The 15,793-nt window shown below is 31.6% G+C and overlaps 1 protein-coding gene and 1 long non-coding RNA gene across 2 annotated transcripts; one reads left to right on the top strand and one right to left on the bottom strand.

Moving 5' to 3' along the window:
• Nucleotides 1-4,615: 4,615 nt before the first annotated feature.
• Nucleotides 4,616-7,641, bottom strand: LOC101256902 (uncharacterized). The gene is made up of 4 exons (XM_004245313.1): nt 7,012-7,641; nt 6,661-6,903; nt 6,425-6,562; nt 4,616-4,741 (listed from the first exon to the last, which is right to left on the bottom strand). The coding sequence occupies exons 1-4, from the start codon at nt 7,639-7,641 to the stop codon at nt 4,616-4,618; spliced, it is 1,137 nt and encodes a 378-aa protein (XP_004245361.1).
• A 2,368-nt stretch (nt 7,642-10,009) lies between these two features.
• On the top strand, nt 10,010-12,122 carry LOC112942013 (uncharacterized). The gene is made up of 2 exons (XR_003247832.2): nt 10,010-10,142; nt 11,684-12,122. It is a non-coding gene; the product is annotated as an uncharacterized lncRNA (long non-coding RNA).
• Nucleotides 12,123-15,793: the final 3,671 nt, after the last annotated feature.

The raw sequence follows: 15,793 nt of genomic DNA, 5'->3' as shown, positions 1-15,793 counted from the left end.
TAGGCTTAAGTCATCTGCAGCCACTCAAAGTTGTCCGCATAATTCATTTAGACATCTCAACTAAACCTTGTGCCAATTGAACACTTTATTTGTTCAAAAGTCATTCTTATCAGACACAAAATGCTGACATGGCAAAAAACGTGTAATTCACTTTCTTTGAGCGCGTTAATTTATTAAAAATAATATTTTTCCTTTTTCTTCTCTTAATTTATCCCCTAAGTTAATTTTTTAAAAATTTAATTAACAAAAAAGAAGAAGGATAGTTGTCTTCTTCCCTCTTTCTATCATATTATTCTTTCACCATTTTTATCTTTTTTTTTTACACAGCACACTACACTCCCTCCACCTCTCTTTCTCTCACCCTCATTGTTCTTTCCTGCTTTCTTTTTTTTCTTATATCAATTTTCGTCTCAAATATCTCGAAGAAGTTTCATTTACAATGATAAAAAAATATGAATAAATTTTTTTGAGCAAAAGTCTGTTAATTTTTTTTCAATTCTAATAAATAATTTTTTAATTTTTTTTTCAATTCTAATAAATAATTTCTAATGTATAAAAGATGAAGACAATGTGTGAAAATTTTAATGCTATTGAAATGAAAGAGAATGCATATAGCTTGAATAGACAACAATGGTGTGTCATTGTAGCTCCATGGAAGAGAAGAAAGCGATGGAGCGACACCAACTCCATGGAAAATTAGAAATGAGTTTCTGAAGAAGGAGGAAGAAAGTGGGGAGGGTGGAGGCTTTAATTATTTTTTTTAATTTTTTAAAATACTTTATGAATTAATTATATAAAGGTTTTAAAAAAAATTAAATGTAATGCCACGTGTCATCATACTATTGGTAAAATTAATATGAAATCGCGTTTGAGATACACGCATTTTTATTTTTCAATTGATTGTCAGTTTGTGTCAAATAGGTATAAATTTTTTAAGGTTTAAGTGTTCAATAGGTACATTGCTTAGTTGAGGTGTTTAAGTGAAATATGAGGACAACTTTAAGTGGCTATGGATGACTTAAGCCTAAAATTTAACTATTTTTAATTTATATCTCTTTCAAAAGGAAACATTTATTATAAAGAAAAATTATATATTTAATATTCGAATTTAAAAATTTTGATTAAAAAATGAGCAATATCATTTGCTGCACCGCAAATTTGCTGTTGGTTTACTTACCTTAAAGGCCGAACCACAATAATGTTTTTTTAATCCTCTGTCCGCTTTCCCCATTGATATATAAGGTTAGGTTTGTTATTAAGGAAAATATATGAAAATTAAGCGATTTAAGAAATATTGTTAGTATTTAATAAATAAATAAATATTAATCTATCAGTGTAGTCTCCAAAACAGATACTAAAATATGAGATTTATAGTACTTATTATAAGTTGATAAAAAAAGGGTTTTTTTCTCGATACAACAACCCCTGATTCTACGTTATATTTGTTTTTTCCTTTTCAATATTTGTATTGGGGTATATATTTACTACCTCCAATTAGAGTACCTTAAAATTTTCAATCATAGTCCATGTTGGTGAATAATCCTCCGTTAGTTGAGAAGAGACTGAATTATTTATAATCTTGTGAGGTGTAGTTGGAAATCAAAATTATGTTATTATTTAATTTAATTTATCGAGCTTAACGAAGTTCTAAAAAAATATAAAGCATAAAGTATAAGTCAAAGCTCACTGAAGGTTTCGGTGCAACACAAAAACATCTTCTATCTGTTGTGATATACACTCAACTAAGAGCAAATATCTTTTCCCATCCAAAATTAAACACATAATTTTGAAAGAAAATAGTAATATAAGTGATAGGGATATCAATATATAGGACCAAAATAATCTTATTAATCCCCGCCCCATTTATATTGACTCCTCCTTTTCCTGAGTCAAATAATACTTCTGATACAATTATTCATATTCTTATGAAAAAAGATTATATACTAATTTGAATTCCATCCTACCCTAATTCACTAAAAACTATTTAACAATAATATTTTATCATGCTTCACCCTACCTTACCTTAATTAAATTAAGTGATGAATGATGACAATCACCCACTACAAATAATTTAAACACTGTTCCACAACCCATGACCCCCCACCAAATTTGGTATGTGGAATTCTATGTGGCACCAACTCATTGGTTCATTTTATTTTTGTTCTCATATTAGAAGAATCTTTAACAACAGCCCAACCTCAAAAAAGAATCTACAATTGAATCTAAGAAAAAAGTACCCACCAAAGTGCCACACCTTCCAGCACTCAATCATGCAAAGTGATGAATAGTGTAATGCATTATTATTATTTTATCAAAATACTTTAATATTTCATCAAGAAAAAAAGAAATGGGAAACAGATCGATTGCAACCTAATGATTTCTTGTGCCCCACTTGCAAGAAATTTCTTAACGACAAGGTTTTGTTATCACATTAATTTTAGTCAAAAGTTGTGAAACTTTTTAAGGTCTTCATTACATTTTGAAGTTTATAATATAAAATTTATATTATTCCTAAATAATAAGTTCAAGTTTAAAATTGTTAAAATTTTAATGAATTTTGCACACATACATATATGTTCCACCTTATAAATAATGAATTTGGATGAATATACTATCGTGGAAGAGCCCCTATTGATGCAGGACCTCATAAAGAGATTTTTTTTTTTCAAGTATTGAATAATAATAATAATATGTTAGTGAAAAAACTTACAAGATAATAAAATTGCAAGATTACAATTGAAAATAAAATGAAGAAAGTAATCTCTTCAGGCTGAGGCGCGGATATCTCGCTCTCTTTAAGGAGATTCAAGCCCACTGCAGCAAATGTTTTCACCGGTCCAGCAATAGTCCTCTTTGACTTGTCCCCTCCAGGATACGACAGCCTTCAAAAAGTACAACTTAACAACTCTGGACAAGAGTTGAGTCCAAAGCTCCACAAAAAAAAAAAACATCTCCCTTCAACTAATAAGAACTCTCTTTTAGACTAACTCTTTCGCTCTTTGTTTTCTCTTATGAATTGTGTGTATCTAAAACCAAATGAAGACTACCACTATTTATACTACAAGAAGTCTTCCTAGCAATGAATAGGAAGATAATGGAGGTAGTAAATAGTGAAATAATGGTCTTAGGAGTTTCATAGGTTACAATGGGAGTTACATAGGTTACAATGGGAGTTACATAGGTTACAATGGGAGTTACATAGGTTACATAGGTTACAAAGAGTAAAGGAGGAATTAAGAATGAAATACATTGATGGATAACCAATGCTAATGGATGATGTAGAAGTCATCCATTCCAATGTTCATTCTTATAACTCCAAAATAAAGCAATTTAATATGTTAAATATTAATATTAAAATGCTAATAACCTAACATAATATACACCATGCAATTTAAAAGTGATTTAGAAAAAAGATGGAATGTCCATAAATTTTATGAAGTAAGAAGATAAGCAATGCAAATTATGTGAAGTTAGAATAATAAAACATGAATAACAAATTGAAAAGATTGATGTAACAAAATTAAAATAGTATTGCAATGAATTTGATAAATTGTTCTAATGATATTTAAATAATGTTTTGACTTGTTACAATGCTTTGATATTTGAAGAAGACACCAAGAGGCAATTTGATCTTTTTGTGAATCCACAACCATAGATTTTGAATAATACAAAAGATTGATTGTTTTGGAAACTTCAAAATATTAAATAATAAGAGGATAAAAATATTGAAAGAGGATAGAAAATAATATTATGGGTTCAGGTCAATCGTCAGGATACAAATGAGAAAACATAGATAGCCTCGTAAAAAAGGACACAAAATCACCTAAAAAATATTTTATTTCTCAACTATTACAACAGTCACCGCATCAAATAAGACAAGAAAAATATTACTTTCTACCAAAGAATTTTTCTTAAATGAGAATTTATACAGAGAGAAAGAAAGAGAGAACACAATGAAATTTTATTGATAAATTTATATTAAATTTTGGACTAATCCATGGATATATTGATCAAGTCAAATTACTGGTTAACAAAGTCGAATTAATATTTAAGTAAAAATTTATGATTTAAATGAAGTCCAAATCACATTTGGATCACTCTATTAAGTTAACAAGACGAGCCCAACACATATTCTTCAAGTCGAAGGACCAAAATTTCTTGAACGAAAATATCCCTAAAACCCTAACTCAAACATATATAAAGAGGTCTTGATAAGACCAAGAGGAAAAAGAAGAAAAAGTAGAAGACACATAGAAATACATTGAAAATCCCTGCTCTTCACTAGTGATGTGCAAGTCTTCCATATACAAAGAAGTCCTCTATACAAGTGTTGAGCCGCAAGTACAAAGAAGTCTTCGCTTCAAAAGTTGAGCCGCAAGTATTCCATCAAATCAAGAACATCATTGAAGAGAAGAATCAGGGGATTACATGCCTTTTCTGAAAGATTTTAGAAAAATTGTAACCTTCGCATAAATTCAAATACAAATACTGTTGTTTGCTTGATATTTTTCTTTCCTGTTTGTTGTGTTTTAGAATTGAAACTTTAGACGCATACAAATTGGCACACTCAATAGGATAATCTTTACCTCTCATGTATTCTCTTAAAAAATCAAAGTTAAAAAGCATCGAGATGACTTTCAAGAATATCAAATTCAAAATCTACATCTGCATTTAATGCATTTGTATCCACATCTGGATCTGGATATGGATCTGCATCTACAAAAACTGATGGATCCGAATTCTGCATTTATGTGGAAAACATTCTTGATGTTACTGCAGAATCATGAGACTTGTCACAAGTAGCCAAGTAAAATTGCTAGGACAATAAGCCTCACGAGTGCCGTACAAATATGCTATTGTCTCGTCTTCAAAAGGTGTAAAGTCTCATGCAAAATCCGTAAAAGAAAACATTGTTGAAATGGTCTAGAGGGTCCTTGCCCAATTGAGTCTATCTACATCCAAAAAGCCTTTCGACCAATTTTAATGTCTTAAGCACGGTATCTCACCCACATAACATGGTCACATCTCATGTTTGAAAAAACCAATTATTCTCCATCACCTATGATGATAATGCAAATAATGATGGTCGAAACTTCTACCATAGAATAACAACTTGCAATTTCGACGAAAGCAATTGAAGGCCTATAAAAGTAAATCAAAGGCCAACCATTCAAATTACCAAGTTGACAAACATGATGGAGAATATGGAGAAAAGATAATCCACGCAATTATGTGAAAATCTTCATGAAACTCAAGAGAAAATAGAGTCCTTCACAAAACAAGAAACAATCATCAATGTCACAATCCTAGTTTTTCCTCAAAAATTATGTTTATATTTGAAATAAAAGAGTTTTTCCAATTAAAGTGACATTTCGAAAAAAGATTATTTTAATTATGCAGAGTCGCCACTTGAAATTGAGTTTTGGTGTCCAAGTCACCTTATATACAATTTCGGCATCTAGCCACCTTATAACTTCTTTTCTAACCCCTTTTTCATCACAGGGTTTAGACCGTGTTGATGTTTGTGCAGCGAGTTTGTTATCTTCTTCCATATAAATTTTGTGCATACATAACGCTGGACTGATCCCATGAATATCAACCATCTTTCAACCAATTGCTTTCTTCCGCCGCTTTAGTATCCACAGTACAGCCTCAACCTATTCATCTGACAATTCTGCAATAAGTGTAACAGGCAAAGTTTCATTAGTACCCAGATATGCATACCTTAGGTGCACCGATAGGGTTTTTAGTTCCAACCCAGGTGCTTCCTCCATCGATGATTTTGGTGGAGGACCCAACTCGCGATTTAATGACTCCACTTGAGTTCTGTGAGTCTCTACTAGAACTAGATTTAAACATGATTTCATCTCTTGAGCTTCAATATCCCCTATAACTCATGACTGTCTAACACTTTTTTTATGGATCATTAGGTACAATTACATGTTAATCTACTATGTGATCAACCACCGTAATGGCCGACAACTCTTCATAGATAGAAAGAAGTTTTAAAGCACGATAGACATCATATAATTCAACCTTATAATGTGCCCTCATGGTTAGTTGACCAGCTGCTACATCAATTAATGCTCTATCTGTGGCCAAGAAGGTCTTGCCAAAATGAATGGGACTTCAGAATCGAGTTCAAAGTCTAAGACCACAAAATCTACAAGAAAGATCAATGACTCTACTTGTACTAAGACATCTTCTACCACTTCCTCCGGCCTAGGAATGGATCTATCCGCAAGTTGGAGAATAACAGTGGTTCTTTTCAGACTACCCAACCCAAGCTTTTGATATAAAGATAAGGGCATCAGATTTATACTAGCCCCTAGATCACATAACCCCCGGGCGTGAACACTTTGCCCAATGGTGATTTGCACAGTAAAAGTGAATCTTTTAAATTTTTGGGCAGTCTATTTTGGACCCTTGAGCTGCACTCCTCCGTAAGTGCTACAGTTTCATACTCTATGAGCTTTCTCTTGCTTGCCACAATTTCCTTCACATATTTAGCATACTTCGGGATACCCAGCAAAACGTCAAGCAAAGGTAGATCAATGTGAACCTATTTAGGAAGAGAGAGAGAGATTTACCGAAACATTCATCTTCATTCTGCTTCTTTAGACTTTGTAGAAAATGAGGTGGTAACTTCTTTTGAAGAACGGGTTCTTCAACATTTGGGCTTTTCACTACCTCTTCCACTTTCTTCTCCTTGGTGTTTACCTCGTTGTCCCCCTTTCTTGGAGCTAATTCCTCCAATTGTAGTCCACTTCTAGTACTCACATCATGTAGTTGCCTTAGATTAAGCTCAGTATCACCGGGCAACCCACTTGGGGACGCAAGTCCAAAGAATTTGCCACTTGCGCAACTTGTTTCACTAAGCTCATTCGGGACATTTGGATGTTTCTAATGTTCTCATCTTGCTTATCTATTCTAGCATTCACATTTCAGACATGATCTTTAGGAACAGTTCTTCATTGGTCATCCCCGTTTTTGGTGCGCTTGGGTTTATACTTTAGTTGGGGTTCTGGTATTGTTGTCCAGCCCCTTGGATTCGGTATTGGTTGCACCTTGTGCATGTTTCTGATTTTGGTTTCCACCCCAAGAGAAGTTAGAATGGTTTCTCCAACTAGGATTGTAACTATTACCGTAGTTTTGTTGGCTTTGGCCCCTTTGCATATTCCCTACGTAGTTAACAGAATTTGGGTTTGCCTCACATTGCTCAGTCTCATGGGCTGCACTACCACATACCCCACACCAATTTACTGTTTGTTGCACCACATTTAGAGCTGCTTGATTTAAGGCCAACTGCTTAAACTGAGCAGTCATAGTATGCTGTTTTGCGTCTATCTTAGCATTTAAATTCGTAGTTTGGTCTATGTATAAGATCCCTGCATCTCTTTGAGTTGTGGTTCGAGAAGTATCACCTTCATACCCTTCATTCCCTTTCGACAGTTTATCAAGCAAGTCAAAGAATACTTCACTTGTTATGGACATGGCTTGTCCACCAGCTGCACTGTTGAGAAAAGAACGAGCATTATACTCTAAACCCTCAAAGAAAGCGGGAGCTAGAACTTCGTTAGTCTGCATGTGGTGTGGGAAAACATTCAACATTTGCTTGAAGCACGCCCAAGCTTGGTTCATGGCTTCCCCATTCCTTTGGACAAAGTTTGTTATCTCACCTCTCAGTTTGACAGTTTTCTTGGATGGGTAGAATCGACTTAAGAACTACTTTGTGAGACCATCCCAAGTAGTGATAGAGTTCGGTAGTTCAGAATCTAACCACCGTCTAGCATCTCCTAACAACAAGTATGGGAATAGTGCTAGTCTCACATAGTCCAATGATACCCCAAGTTGAATATATGTATAAGTGACCTCCGTGAAATTTCAATTATGAAGTTAAGGATCTTCATGAGATAGACAAGAAAATTGTCCATTAATGTGGAGCATATGTACCATGTTTCTTTTTAATTTAAACCTCCCTCTTGGTGGAGGTTTCCTAATACTTGATGCTAAATTAGTGGTGAGCGGGACTACCACATCTCGCACTGGACGTGCTGGAAGGATAGGAACATGAGGGGGTATTTCTTGGTTATCAAAAATTTTCAGATTGTTCGAAACCCTTGGGTTATTCACATCTTTCGAAGGGTCATGCTGATCATCACCATGATTGTCTGAATGTCCTAACCCTAATTCTCAACGATTCATCTTTCTTAGCAGACACAAACTTCTTTCAGGTTCGTTGTAAGGCTCAACAAGATCTCCCTTCCGAGACAGACTTTAAAGTCAAATTTTTGCAACAAAACGAGCTAAGATCAAGTATTTAATACCTGAATATTCAAATTGTAGACTTAGGAGAATTAAATATAAATCAATTTCTAAGTCCCTGGCAGCGGCGCCAAAAACTTGTTGCTCTAAATTGCACACGCAAGTGTACGTGGTCGCAAGTAATATAGTTTCTTTTGAAATGAGTTACCATTCCCGAGGGACTTATGATCAACTTATATCCGCACTTAATTCCACAATCAATCAAGAAAAGTAACTACTTCGCAGGTTGAATGTTTTATGGCTAACTAACTATTTAGGTATTAAATTTAAAATAAATAATAATGAACAACTTTGATGAGATGTTTCAAGCAAGATTAAAAGCAATTCCAGAGCTACAACTTATAATGAACATCATGTATCATACGATCGGCTTAGAACTAACTTCAGTTGTCAAATTACTGATTTATAGGGTTAATGGTATGATTCGAGTTAACCACCTCTCGTAGCATACCCCAGTTAGCTATCTAACTACATCGTTGAGCGGGGTAAATAAACTAACTGGCGAGCATTTATATTGGGCATCACTCCTGAACACTAATCGCCTCAAATTAATGGGCTGACCGAGCTTTCTATATTCACCAGTCTATCTAACCTCTTCTATGGTCATTTCGAGCTTAGACACTAGATTTATTCCTAGATGGCCAGTCAAGAAATAGTAAAGCAAGAATAAAGAAGTAATTTGAATTGACAACCAAAGATTAATTCACAAAGCTTCACATAATAAACAATTAATTCATAGTTGCAACCCCAGATTTAGGGTGTTTAGATACTCAGTCTCATATTAATCAAGAAAGAATAATTGTTCATAACAAATATGTAAAATAGAAGAGTTAAGATGATTACAAACTTGATTCTTGCCCTTGTACACTCAAAAAAGATCAAACCCTCAACATAGCAACCCTAGAATCATCCGTGTTCAATCTTTCGCACTCCAAAAAAAAGATTTCAATTCATTCCAAGCACAAATATTTATTCAAACATGATTCTAAAAGCATGATTTCTTCCATCTCTCTTGATTCAACGACAATTAATCGATTTGGAATTCATAATTTCAGGCATTTCTCAAATTTATGGAGTAATCGAATAAATAACATTATTAAGAAAAATAAAAATTTAAAATACATAGTAATTTCCTTAATGTAAAATGACTTCTGCAAACACCAAGAGCTTCTGTAAATCCTAATTTGTACAGTGTGAAGTATCACTATATGTATTTTTGTTAAAAATCTATCTTTTGTAAATAATTGTCTCAAATCCATCTGCGACTTTGTTGATAAGCGCCGATCCAAATCGGTGTTAACTAGCCGGTGATATTTAGATTTCTCCAGACATGCGAGGCACAGAGTGTAGAATACTCGAGAATGTAGCTAGCTTGGTGAAGGTATCATTAAAGTTCTAGATTTTTAACTTTTCTACTTTCCATATTTTTCAATTTCATCAGCTTTAGAAATAAAATTTTTAGTTTCTTCTTCTTTATGAATTGAAATTTGTCCAAATGTAAAATTACGTATTTGCCTTTCTTGCTTTTGAAATTGAATTTTTTTTCATTTATTATTAATGTAAAAATATACACACAAGGATATAATTGTCATTTTACTTGATATTTAATTTATTTTTTATGTATATAATATAATATTTTACTTTTTCATTAAATCTCTTCTACGTGGCTAAATATTAAATACACATTTACAATATATTTTTCGTCTGAAAATTTTCATCATACCTTTAAATAAACTTTCATCTTCATTTTCTCAACGATAATTCATCATCGTTCATGATATCAAGTTTGTTTAGTCCTCTTTTCTTTCAAATTCCAGGTAAGTTCTTTTTCAATGTTTTGTCCTTCTCATATTATCTTTTTTTCTTATTCATATATCTGTCCCTCGATTTCTGTCTATGTGTAAATAAAAGCTCCAAACTTTACTAAGCATTTGAAATAGAGTTCGATACACATATTGTTTCATGGTCAGAAAAATAAAGCATGATATGATGTCCTTAGAGACATAATCTTGATTAAATTTTCATAAGAGGTAGAAACATCGACTTGAACTGCTTTGTTGTTATGACTAGAAGTTTCAGATATCCTGAAAAGACCAACAGTATTAGAAGCATAAGTTTCATCATTCAAGACAATTTCTCCAATATGATTTTTATATCCAGAGCTTAGTCCACCCTAAGACTGCAAAATGGACCGGAACGGAATCACCGGACCAAAATGAATCTGTACCGGATCGAAACGGAATGAGTTTTGACCAGTACCAAAATGAACCAGATCAAAATTGTCGGGACGAATAATTGATTTTGTTCCCTACCACTATAAATCGGGATGAAACTGGAACGGACCAAAGGAACGGGATGGGATAAATGGGATGACACATCTAAATATTTCAAAAAATAATTTTTTTAATTACGAAAATATGGATTTTTTTTTATTTTTCTCAGTTTAAATTAATAGTTTTAAATTTATAATGTAATTTTTACTTGAGTTTATTCGAAAGATATTTTTTTAAAAAAAATTACTTATTAAGTGTGCAAGTTAAGTCTAATTAAGTTTTCAAGATTTAAATCTTTTGAGGTTTATAAGTTATTACTTATTATTTATTAATATGTTATAATTTATAAGTTATATTTATAACTTGTAGTTTAAATAACTTAAATTTGTAATTTTAAAAATTAAATAAAAATAAGTATAAAACAATTAAACAAATTATAAACTCTTAATAGTGATTGATATGCATTGAATGATATTGTGAAGTTTTCTATGTACTTGATTGTGTAATTGTGTGGCTTTGTGGTGTGTTTTGTGATTGGTCTGAAATCCTGAGACCGTGAAATTTATAATCTTGAACCGTCTTTATTGAAGTAATGCCTTGAATAAAGAAGGGTTAATGAAATATTATCAATGAATTGAAAGTGGTTATAATAAATGATAAATTAATGACATTATTGGATCGGAGTGTCACGTTTCGACACGGTATAATTGGATCGGAGTGTCACGTTCCAACACGGTATAATTGGATCGGAGTGTCACGTTCCGACACAGTAACATTAAAGGAAAAGGATATTGAACTAATTTAATGTACTCAATCTCAAAGAACCCATTTCCCAACGAACGTGGTGTGGAGGCATGAGTCCTCGTGTGTGCTTGATATTGTGATTGATTACGTACTTGCTTCAGTTGTCACTTGTTCATGTTATTTTTTGCTTATCACCTGTTAAGTACTATAGTTGAGTTCATATTGTTGTTCATTGTATATTAGTTTCTATTTTGGGTTGACCGATGATACCTACTTAGTACATGTTGCCCCGTACTAAGCCCTAGTTGTGATTTTCTTTGTTTTACTTTTACGGAGTGCAGCAAGTGTAACAACGAATTTGACTCTCCCTCAGCTCTAGCTAGTCTCCAGCATATCAGATTCCAGGGTGAGCTATTTGTTCAAGCTCATGTTGGATTCTATCGGTTATGACATGATGTCCTATGTTTTTGGACACATACATTTTATTCTTTTATTTTGGTGTATTTGATACTCTTAGACTTAGTATTTAGAGTTTAGATGTTCTTGATGTGATGAACGTCAGGTTTTGGGAAACGATATTTAATTAGATTTTGAGCTTTCACATTATTCTTGTATAATATAATTTAAGTTTAAATTCGTAGGTTCTCCCACCTAGTTAGTTAAGTGTGGGTGCCACGCACGATTCGTTTTGGGTCGTGACATTATAATTGTGAAATATGATGGAGATGTATGTTTGTCCATAGTCTTAATGAACTATTTGTTGTTTGTTTTCTTCTTTGACTGGTGACTTTAAAATATATTAGAAATGATAACATTTCCTTGCTTAGTGCTAAAAAAGGTTAGCCTCATGTCTGGAGAGAACATGGGGACATGAAAAAAATAACAGTAGTGACATGAAGATTATCACATCAGAAAACTACTATGTCTATACCACTTATTGAAGTAAGACTAATATTCACTTGTAGTGGATTCAAAGTTTCTTGTAGGGAAATTTGCAATGATTAATAATTTGTTCAACAATCAGACAATTTTTTATAAATGATCTTACAAAGTTCTTCGATGTTACACGTTAAATTTTTTGTATTTACATGAGTGTCTTTTTCATGATATTCACATAAAAGACCATCGCTTTAAGTTATTCATTCAATCTACAGAAATTACACTCTAGGAAAATTTAATCAAGATAATTGCAATACAAACCGTCTGAAAATACTAGTTTTCTTCAAAAGCTCATAGCTTTACCAAAATCTCAAATAGGTAGGGACCTAAAAGCCAACAATCAACAATCTAGAAATACAATAATAAAGATAACAACAATTATGCCCAAGTCTAAAACATGTAGGGTCGGCTATATGAATCCTCATTGACCATATTAGAAAATAACAATATTATGGTGTGTTGAAAGCTATGTTGCATAGGCTCTTCACTTCGAATGTCCCACACGTGTCAGATTCTACACCCACCTGCCATTTTTGAAAAGTTCGAGCAACATATGTTGAAAGATACAATGTTCAAAATGTGTACTTGTAAGACATAATCTGAAGCATTATATTGAATTGAATAATCCTGTTTACAACTGCATTCGGGCTTGTTTTTCATAGAATTTGTTTAATTATTGCACTCGTTAAGAAGCTGTCTGAAGTTGTGTACAGGATTCAACTTCTATTTCCACTTACAACTCTTACATAGTTATATTGGTGTATTCAGTTCCTTAGTGTTTTGGGGGCCGAACACATTAGTTACCACTAGCAAGCAAGATGTCGGAAGTGGCTCAGCTTTGTTCTAGATTCAACACATCTTTGTAATACCTGTTTTGAGACCCCTATTATACTAGTATTAGGCTGCCCGCACCAGTGCGGGTCGAACGTAATAATTTTTATCTCAATTTACATGACACTAGTAGAAAATTTACAGAGTCAAGTAAATTTTTTGTATGTGTTTTTTAAAAAAATATCTATTTTAAATTGTTCATTTATAGTTATTTAGAGTATCTTTTATGACAATTTTAAAATAATATATGTTACTCCTTTTGTTCCATTTTACGCGAGACAAGTGATTTTAGAAAAGTTAACGTAAATTCTTATATGATTCACACACATTTTTAATTGTTATTTTATTGTGATTCCTAGTGCTTTTTACGTATTTTTAAACAACATATATTACTTTCTTTTTCTTTCGATATGAAATTAGAGAGTCAATCAAATTTTCTATATAATTTTTAACTATGTTTTTTTATTTACTTTCATGTAAAATAAATGTATCATTTCTGAACATATCCACTGCCTTAAGAGAAGAGTGAGACTCTAATTAATGGCAAAAACGATTTTAAAAATTTAAATTTATATATAAAATAAATTAATTTGGAATTTCTTATGCAAATTATGTGGGTTATTAATAGTTTGTATTGGTTGATGGAGATATTTTTTAAGTTACTAATTATTGTAATTTATAGTATTTTTTATGAACATTTGAGGTTATTAATTTATTGTGAGTAGAAGTACTTTTTGAGCGTCATTCTTAAATAATATATATTATTCATGTTTCAATTCACGTGAATAATCATAAATATTTTCAGTTGTTAATTCATTGTGAATTCTAGAATTTTTGACGTTATTTTCAAATAATACACGATACTTCTATTATATTAATTAACTATCCAAATTTCTAATCTAATTTAAAAATATTTTCAGTTGCTGATTATTGTAATTTATAGTATTAATAATATATTTTATTTGAATTCATGCGACAATGATAAAATTTTAAGAATCAATTAATTTTTTTTAAAAAATAATTTCTTTCTGCTATATATGTAGCTAACATATAATTAATGAAGTAATTAAATTTCTAAAATGTTTTATTTTTCTAGGAAGAAATAAAGTGGGAAAAAATAAAAAAGAAATTGTGGAGGAAGAAATAAAGAAGGAAATGAGAATTATTATGGGCAATTGAATGATTACGTGAAAACGGTAAAAAGAAGGGCCCACATTTTCGGCTTGAGGTAAAGCCAAAGGAAAAGATGGGCGGACTTTTATGTCCAATAAAGGAAAAAGTGCAATTATAAAGCAGTGAAACACAATCCCGTTTTTGCATAATGTTGAGGAAATTCCCTTATTATCCCTGGCTAGGGAAGCAAGCATGCTGACGAACAGTTGCTTCCCTTAGCCACTTCTATATAGTAGTAATAACCCTTTGGAAACATTAGCCGTATAAATTGTAACATTAACATGAATCATAATGGTTAGTGCAAAAATAAGCTTTTCCAAAACATGAGTGTCGAATGACAAGCAAAAAAGTCAGTTGTGCCATGAAAGCCAAGCAATTGTCAAGTGGTGAAACGTTTGCCCAACTTAATATTGAACTAATTGTTGAAACTTGAAAGAGAAATAATAGTGCCTCTCGCTTGTATCTTATTTCATTTGATTCTTTTATTGTGCAGACTAAGAAATATGATTCGTTACAAAATCAACAAACATTGTATTCTTTTGAAATTACAATTATTTTAAAAAATATTTTTTATTACATTGAATCTCAAATATATTTCATAGAGAAATCAAACAAAAGTAAAATTATGATAAAATTTTAAACGTTGGGCCCGTGTTTAGCACAGACAACACTCATCTAGTTATAGTACTAAATACTTTGTTTACCTAAAGCACTAGTCGGCCTCTCTATTAATTGTGTCATCATCGCTAAAAATCATTTTTGAGTTAATGACTCAAGATAGGAATCCTAATTATTATTATGACTAATTATAGGATTGCTAGAAATAGTTCACAATTAATTCTAATGCTATCATCTTTTACTACTAATTAAATTAATTGTAAAAATCACCTCCTTTAGTTATATAATTATGATTTGAATAATCTAAATAATCATTTTAAAATCTATTAAAAAATATTTCACAAAATAAAATGTTTTAACACTCAAAAGGACCTCGTTACATCAGATTCTTCATCCACTTTATGATGCTTGCTTCCACTTTACTATTTTCATTGTTGTATTTAGTAACTATTGAGAAGAAATTAATTAGTACATTTGACACTTTTCACTTTCGAAAAAGGTCTAATAAAGTAATAATGGACTAATATTAAAAAATAAAATAAAAATTTAACTTACTCTTTTATCCATCTTCTTTAAGAAGCTTCATTTGATCTCAGGGAGTTTTACATAATTATCAGACCCCCTTTTTCACATTTGATTCCTTGATGTGAAAAGAAATGAAGAAAATGAGCAAGTTTAAAGAACATGTTTGGATGGGTTTATTGTTTTTGCCTTACCAGCCAAAAGTTATAAATTAAAATTAAAAATTTATGATTAAATTTATTTTAATCTTTGACTTAAAAATAAGTACTTATAAATATTTTATTTTTAAATTTGATCAAACATATTAAAATGTGCAAAAATTATTTTAACGTAAAACACTTGATATAGATCAATTCAATATGTAGAGG

Source organism: Solanum lycopersicum, chromosome 8 (assembly GCF_036512215.1).
Source record: "Solanum lycopersicum chromosome 8, SLM_r2.1".
NCBI classification, from domain to species: Eukaryota; Viridiplantae; Streptophyta; class Magnoliopsida; order Solanales; family Solanaceae; genus Solanum; species Solanum lycopersicum.
Note: the sequence above shows the minus strand (reverse complement) of the source record. Positions and strands in the feature narration are given on the sequence as shown.

What these genes read in the sequence shown, in the direction of transcription:
- LOC101256902 (XM_004245313.1), bottom strand. Translation starts at nt 7,641, where the DNA reads ATGAACCAAGCTTGGGCGTGCTTCAAGCAAATGTTGAATGTTTTCCCA. An exon ending in ATACCAGAACCCCAACTAAA is followed by an intron (nt 6,904 to 7,011) that starts GTATAAACCCAA and finishes TGAGAACATTAG; the next exon opens with AAACATCCAAATGTCCCGAA. An exon ending in GCCCAAATGTTGAAGAACCC is followed by an intron (nt 6,563 to 6,660) that starts GTTCTTCAAAAG and finishes CTTCCTAAATAG; the next exon opens with GTTCACATTGATCTACCTTT.